The sequence below is a fragment of the Panulirus ornatus genome, chromosome 26 (assembly GCF_036320965.1).
Source record: "Panulirus ornatus isolate Po-2019 chromosome 26, ASM3632096v1, whole genome shotgun sequence".
NCBI lineage: Eukaryota > Metazoa > Arthropoda > Malacostraca > Decapoda > Palinuridae > Panulirus > Panulirus ornatus.
Window position 1 is genome coordinate 5688224 of NC_092249.1, and position 8390 is coordinate 5696613.

General features: G+C 36.8%; 1 protein-coding gene across 18 annotated transcripts in view; it reads right to left on the reverse strand.

Annotated features, from left to right (window-relative positions):
* The window catches only part of unc80 (unc80, NALCN channel complex subunit), a 283207-nt gene that overhangs the window by 240781 nt on the left and 34036 nt on the right, over positions 1 to 8390 (reverse strand). For 17 of the 18 annotated variants that reach the window (XR_011714624.1, XM_071677920.1, XM_071677910.1 and 14 more), the window contains exon 4: positions 3267 to 3293. The exons of the other annotated variant lie outside the window; for it this stretch is intronic. Coding sequence is in view for 16 of the 17 variants with exons in the window: in XM_071677920.1 (XP_071534021.1) it covers positions 3267 to 3293 (27 nt within the window). In the remaining variant the exon portion in view is untranslated. The remainder of the gene's footprint in view (positions 1 to 3266; positions 3294 to 8390) is intronic. 18 annotated transcript variants of the gene reach the window in all.

Sequence of the window (8390 nt, forward strand, 5' to 3'; positions counted from 1 at the left end):
AGGAATAAGGAGAAGACGAAGGAAAAGTGAAGGAAACTGATGGAAGATTGAGGAAGAGACAAATAAATGAGGGAAGTGGAGAAAATTGTAGATAATGAAAGAGATGGAGTCACCAGAGGTACTATGGCTGTGAGAGTGGACTACAGACGAAGGAGCTCCTGAAGGAGGAAAGCCAGATGACAGAAGACCTTGATGGTCTATGACCAGGTTATCTGCTAGAGGACAGTACATGGGAAAGCCAGATAACACAAGACCTGATGGTCTATGACCAGGTTATCTGCTGGAGGACAGTACATGGGAAAGCCAGATGACAGAAGACCTGATGGTCTATGACAAGGTTATCTGCTGGAGGACAGTACATGGGAAAGCAGGATAACACAAGACCTGATGGTCTATGACCAGGTTATCTGCTGGAGGACGTGGGAATATGAGACACCAGAAGACCTGATGGTCTATGACAAAAGGAAAGCCAACCAATTCATGGCCAGGGAAGGTGTGTGTCATATTGGCAAGGGAAGGTCTGTGAATTCATTTCTATGGAGAGAAACCAATAGAAACCAGGGGGAGGGGCCCCATGGAACTCCCCCTTCTTCAGAAGAGGTCTAAGGCTTCCAGGGGCCTTACACCTTCAGATGAAGACGAAGACTTTAGCGTATCTGATGAAAGGGTAGTTCAAAACGTGTCTTCGTGAAGGGAAGGCCCAAGAATTCTGACGAAGGGGAAGTCTTATGAATTCTAAGTCTATGAGTCTTTAGGAAGGGCAGTGTGTTATGAAGGTCTTGCCTTTGGGGGAAAAAAAAGGCCTCAATGGTCTTCGTTAAGGACTCGTCAAGTCTTGGTCTATGAGTCTTTGGCATGCTGAAGGAAAGACTATTTATTTTCTAAAAAAGCAGTCTTGGTAACGGGAGCTGAACAAGAGGCATTGACTTCGAACTGAGTCGAGCCAGAATATATATATATATATATATATATATATATATATATATATATATATATATATATATATATATATATATATCCTGGTGACATATGGGAAATGAATTTAGACCAAAGCAGTGGCTGAGGATATGATAAACTGTACTGAAAGTTGTTTGTGAAAATAAACAGAATACGACATTAAGACAGCAGTGAGGTATATTCCCCCATACTTTACGAAGTCTATATAATGACACAGAAGACACAGATGAAGGAAGGATCGTGGCACGGAAGAAATGGCAAAGAATCAAAGGCGATGGAGAAATGGAGGAAATAAAATGGTAAAAAAGATGGCGAGAGAGAGAGAGAGAGAGAGAGAGAGAGAGAGAGAGAGAGAGAGAGAGAGAGAGAGAGAATGAGAGTTTGGAAATAGAGAAAAATGAAACTGGACAATGGGATGAAGCGATTCACTTGCTCAATTAAGACGAGAAAGTCTTTGACATATAAGAAAATTGGTAAATAAATGAATAAAGAATAGTAAGGCAGGGAAGGCTTGAATTTATATGATTAAATTGGTTAGGAAGATAAGGACTGATTAATATGGGAGAGAGGAAGACATTACGAAAATGAGAAAGACAAAAAAGGAGTAAATATGGAACCAAAATGAATAAATGAGTGAGTGAGTAAGAAAATGAGACAGGAATTGGCACGTAAGGTAATGAGGGAGATAGAGAGAGAGGAGAGAGAGAGAGAGAGAGAGAGAGAGAGAGAGAGAGAGAGAGAGAGAGAGAGAGAGAGAGAGAGAGAGAGTAAACGAGGAAATGGAGGGAAATTGAGAGGAATTAAGGAGGCGGAGGAAATACATGAGGAATGATGAGGCGAAGAGGAGGTGTTGTGAGGGGGAGGAGGTGGTCTATATATATAATACTGGAACATGAACGAGGAGATGCTTGTTTTAAACGCTCACCTCACTGGAAATAAGAATGACAATAATAATGACTAATTACGATAATCTAAGAGCCATCGGTGCTACCGGGCTCCACCTACGAGTAGAAAAAACAAAGTCAACCTTGGGTAACTCACGCTAAGGGAGTCTACATTCCCCTGCTACTTTACGTAGCGCAGCCTATTGTATGCTGGAGTCTTCAGAAAGGTCCTACGTAACACACAGACTCATAAAAAAATTATTCTTAAGAGTAATAATCAATAAATAAACAAATTCGTTCTCTTCAAACTTCATAATCGCCCTCAAATATGTATATAGCCGACTCCCTATATATATGTATACATATACATATATGAATTACCTATATTACCATAAGTCACTAGTGACCTAACTACAGCTATTACTATTTTCTTGAATCTATTTAAACCCCCTACCCCTAAAAATAAATAAATAAATAAATAAATAATAATAATAATAATAATAATAATAATAATAATAGTAATAATAATAATAATAATAATGATAATAATAATAATAATAATAATGAGCCTATCACAAAACGGTACAATTAAACATTAATGATTCCTGCTATTATATGCAAAAAACCATTGCAATTTATATTAATTTATTTCTAAATCAATACGTCCACAGACGCCTCGCTCTTAGTGATAACCATAATCTATAAAATTTTAATAAAAAATTATAATAACTTTATAAATAAATATGGAAATCTAAAAATTCGAAAAATTCTAAATTTGTTAGAAAAAAATATTCTAAATCATCAGTACTTTTTTTGAACAAGTAATACTGATAAGATTAAGATAGCTAGTTATTAACCTCGATATTAACCTTAATTACCCGCAGTTTAATGACCTATAAGCAATAAAAAAAACTAAATTCAACATGTCATTAAATATTAACTGGCTACTGCCTTTAACTCCTATAATAATTATCAATACTGTACTTCACTCTAGAAAAATTATCTTAATTACCACAATAACAAAAGTTAACCATAAATGGGAAATAAATTAACGGGGAATAAATTAACCAACTGTGTTGGCCAATCAACTCAACCACTATTACCAACTCCGACTGTGACGCAAACCCTTCAACTCTGCAACGTTACCAACTCCACACCTCAAACAAGCAACCCCTCGATCGGCATTATTTATTTTTTTTGGAGGTAAGTGTGTGAAAAAGGAGGGGGCTATTACTGCATACTTCAAACTACAATTCTAAGGTTCAGGGAGAAAACGGGAGTGGTGTGGGGTGGTGTGGGAGTGTGGGGGCATGACATCCAAATAGGGAGTTATGTGGGTGATTAATATAGGGTCAAATAATAATAATTAAAATAAAAAAAAGTGCTGTTACAGAAAAGGGAATTAACGCCGTGGTCCGCACTTACGTGATGGCTAGGCGCGCTTTGGCAAAACTGTCAGAACAAATTAGTTAACATCGAGAAAAAAAATATGGCCCTACTTTTTTTTTATATTCCCCACAGTTTAGGGAGAGGGTTAATAGCTTAACATATTTGTATACATACAGAGTCTCAATATAGAGAGCTTCGTATGCTAATATCTAAATCTATTTCTCAATATTGAGATCTTCATAAACTAGCATTTGAATATATTTCTTAATATTGAGCTTCGTATGGTAACATCTAAATATATTTCTGAATATTGAGATCTTCAAAAACTAGTATTTAAATCTATTTCTAAATATTGAGATCTTCATAAACTAGCATTTGAATATATTTCTTAATATTGAGCTTCGTATGGTAACATCTAAATATATTTCTGAATATTGAGATCTTCAAAAACTAGTATTTAAATATATTTCTCAATATTGAGATCTTCATAAACTAGCATTGAAGTATATTTCTCATGTTAACATCTAAATCTATTTCTAAATATTGAGATCTTCATAAACTAGCATTGAAGTATATTTCTCATGTTAACATCTAAATCTATTTCTAAATATTGAGATCTTCATAAACTAGCATTGAAATATATTTCTCATGGTAACATCTAAATCTATTTCTAAATGCTGAGAACTTCATAAACTAGCATTGAAATATATTTCTCAATATTGAGATCTTCATAAACTAGTATTTAAATATATTTCTCAATACTGAGTACTGCATATGTTAACATCTAAATCTATTTCTAAATAATGAGAACTTCATATATCTAAATCTATTTCTTAATATTGAAAACTTCATAAAGTCATATAAGCATATAACGAAGATTCTCAATACCAAAATTGATTAGAAATCATTAATAAAAAAAAAAAATGTCTTACAAAATTACATTATAAAAAAATATAAATAAATTTATAATAAAAATTGTATCAGAAACAAATTATGAACTTGATGTCATTTGAGAATTAAAATTTTGATTAAGCATCAATCCAATTGTGTGCGGCTTATATAAAAAAGAACTTGAGAATTATGACTTTAAAACCCACTTATATTGAAATAGGTCTTAAGGCAAATCAGGATCCGAGAAGTTAGCAAAACGATGACTATCAACACTTTTAGGATTTTCATGAAATATATCACAAAGGTTTTTATTAACTTTAAGTGATTGAAAAGTCTTACTGATTAAATCTGTAAGCATATATACATAAAATAATATCTTAAGTCTACCTTAATAAACCATCAGTACTACAAATAACCTTAAATAAAATATCTTAAAAGAATACCAAAAAAACGATCCTTAATATAAACCCGAGATCTTAAAAACTACGTATTTTGAGATTCATATTAAAATTTAAAGAGTTCTTAATATTTAAAGCAACAATATTCTTGGTCCATTAAAAAGAATCCTGCTATTCAAATCCTTATCAATTACATACAAAATAATCTTACCAAATTTGCATAATAAATTTCTAATGCTATGACCCAACAAGACCTAAAAGAACGTTTCTGATAATTTGCGCCAATTTTACACAAAGCATGCACAGCTATTAGGGGCGTACACAGAGGTGTCTCGTGTGGGGTTTCCAACCTAACAATCAATGCATCATTCTAGGGGGAAAAATAGACAATAACAATCGCTCTAGTAGGGTTGCCATGTATGCTCAAGATGGCGGGGGGTCGAAACAGGTACGAAATTCCTCTTTTGACGCCTCTGGCTGCCCATCAAACACATTAGAAAATATTTCTAAAAGATGTGTATATATTCTAAGCTTTCTATGAGTAACTACGACAGTGAGTTATACCTTAAAAAAAAAAGAGAGAGAAATTATTAGACATTACGACCAATTGGCAACACCATACAAACACCTAAATACAACCCAGATTTTGTTCTATTTATACAATACTTTCCAAATTTTTTTTAAATTTTGTATACTGGATGCGCAGTGTATCAGTGGCATATGATCTTTGGACTTAGGCTTACAATGAGCCAACGCTCCTTTAACAAACCATTATGTTCCGTCGCAGAACGGCGCAATGGCATGGCTCGGTGTTACAACCACTCTTCCCAATTATTTTTTCCCCCTCTCTTCATTCCTCCCATTTACCCAACGATTTATAACTTTAGACAACTTCCTCGGCCTCTACACGACAGACTGGTCCACCTTTTTGCACAGCATAGATTACCACAATCACTTGTACACACACAGCTAGTTCGAACTGATAAGAAATGGTTACAAAATGATAAGTAATAAAAGAAAAAATATGGACTAAATAATATGATTTCGCTTAATAATACCCGATTGTACTTAGCTGGATTCCTATGAGAATTAAAAGAGTTAAATACTGTTTGACGAATAAGGTGAAATTGGGTATTAGAAAGTAGCCATTACATTTATCTATGGAATGATAAAGTGTGAATTAAGTGAGTAAATTCCAATTTAATCTCCCTTCTCCACCCTTACTGACAACCCTTCCCCTCCCTGTGGGCGCTGGCATTTCACAAGAATCTCATTTGCATACGCACAAAAAAATAAAGGCCATTTGTGATTATGGATTCCAATATTTACTTCCTTATTAAAGAAAATGAAGAGGAGATTTGTAAGAGAAAACGGAGTCTGACTATTTTTATGACTGTCTATTTCATTTCGGCTTCCCTCATAGATATTATAACTATTATATATAATATATATATATATATATATATATATATATATATATATATATATATTATACTTTGTCGCTGTTTCCCGCATTAGCAAGGTAGCGCAAGGAAACGGACGAATGACCCAATCCACCCACATACACATGTATATACATACACATATAATATATATATATATATATATATATATATATATATATATATATATATTTTCCCTGGGGATAGGGGAGAAAGAATACTTCCCACGTATTCCCTGCGTGTCGTAGAAGGCGACTAAAAGGGAAGGGAGCGGGGGGCTGGAAATCCTCCCCTCTCGTTTTTTTTTTTTTTTTAATTTTCCAAAAGAAGGAACAGAGAAGAGGGCCAGGTGAGCATATTCCCTCAAAGGCCCAGTCCTCTGTTCTTAACGCTACCTCGCTATCGCGGGAAATGGCGAATAGTATGAAAAAAAAAAAAAAAAATATATATATATATATATATATATATATATATATTATCCCTGGGGATAGGGGAGAAAGAATACTTCCCACGTATTCCCTGCGTGTTGTAGAAGGCAACTAAAAGGGGAGGGAGCGGGGGGCTGGAAATCCTCTCCTCTCATTTTTTTTTTCCAAAAGAAGGAACAGAGAAGGGGCCAGGTGAGGATATTCCCTCAAAGGCCCAGTTCTCTGTTCTTAACGCTACCTCGCTAACGCGGGAAATGGCGAATAGTTTGAAAAAAAAAAAAAAAAAAAAAAAAAAAAAATATATATATATATATATATATATATATATATATATATATATATATATATATATATAAACGAAATGGAAGAAAAATGGGAGAAATGTGATGTTTAGCAAATATGTTTATGGTCAAAATCAGAGATCTTTATATACATCGAATGATGTCTAAGATCTTTTTTGACTGGTGGTTAACCTGAGGTCAATTGAAGGCCTTAACTACCCCTGGCAGTTGACAAGTCTAAAGCCTAAAAGAACCAAGAAATGTAGTCATAAATCCAGGGTAAATAATCGTCCATCAGTTACCATATAAATTCGTTTTAAATGGATCTAAATATCATTAATTTGCCCTTCTCGTCACAAACTAACACAATATTAATTAAAAACAATAATGACTAATTAAGGTACAGTTACAGACACAAATTCGAAATATCAATAACATAAATTCATTAAAAATGTACGTAATCAAATGAACATCTGAAAGTCAAAACAAGTTCTAGGCGAAAACTTTCTTTTTCAATTACTATTAATAACGAATTGGATACCCTACATTATTCAAATTATTTCGACCGAGTGGGTGAAGATAACGAAAGATAAATAAAGACACAGAGGCTTAATAAAGAGATAAAAGACTCCTATGTCCTCCAGGGAGGGAAGGGAAGGAAGGGAAAGGAGGGAAGGGAAAGGGGACGGGGGAGGGGAAGTTGGGAAAGGGACGGGGGAGGGGAGGGGGGGATGGAGGCCAATGCGGTTGCTAGGCAACGGGTTGAGGGGAGGGAGAGGGGGTGAGGGGAGAGGAAGAGGGGAGGGAGAGGGAGGGGGAGAAGGGAAGGGGAGAGGGGAAAAGGGGGAGGAGCGGTAGAGACCGGAGTTGCCAGTTTTCCATTTAACTGAACTCACACGACTTTCCCGCCACCCCGTTTTTAGAAACCCTCCCTCTCCCTCATCTCTCACCGCCATTCTATCATTTTTCCCCCTTTACGACGACAGATCAAAATGAGAGACTGGCATTAAATTAATGGCGGGTATAGAGCCTATAAAGGAGATATTACCAAACGAGAAATGAACGAGAAAATCCAGAGGAGAAAATCTGGCAGCGTCTTGCAATGATATGGCTCCAAAGGTGGCGTTTCGGACACTCTTTCAAACTTCTTTGCAAACTTATGGCAAGATTTGAGGGTCAGGGAGGGGAGAGGAGAGGGGATCTCCCTTGCCCATGGGAGGGGAAGAACCCCTCATTTTCCCTGCTGCCATGACCTGTCTTCCATTACGTGATAATGGTCTAGAAAAATAAGAATTTCAAGACATTTTTGAGCCACTTCGTACTCTCAGCTAAGACTTCCGTAGAATCCCAGATTATTTGAATTCCTAGGGCCACAGCTGGTGCTAGGACTGGCCCGGTGGGCCACAACTGGTGCTAGGACTGGCCCGGTGGGCCACAACTGGTGCTAGGACTGGCCCGGTGGGCCACAGCTGGTGCTAGGACTGGCCCGGTGGGCTACAACTGGTGCTAGGACTGGCCCGGTGGGCCACAACTGGTGATAGGACTGGCCCGGTGGGCCACAACTGGTGATAGGACTGGCCCGGTGGGCCACAACTGGTGCTAGGACTGGCCCGGTGGGCCACAGCTGGTGCTAGGACTGGCCCGGTGGGCCACAACTGGTGCTAGGACTGGCCCGGTGGGCCACAACTGGTGATAGGACTGGCCCGGTGGGCCACAGCTG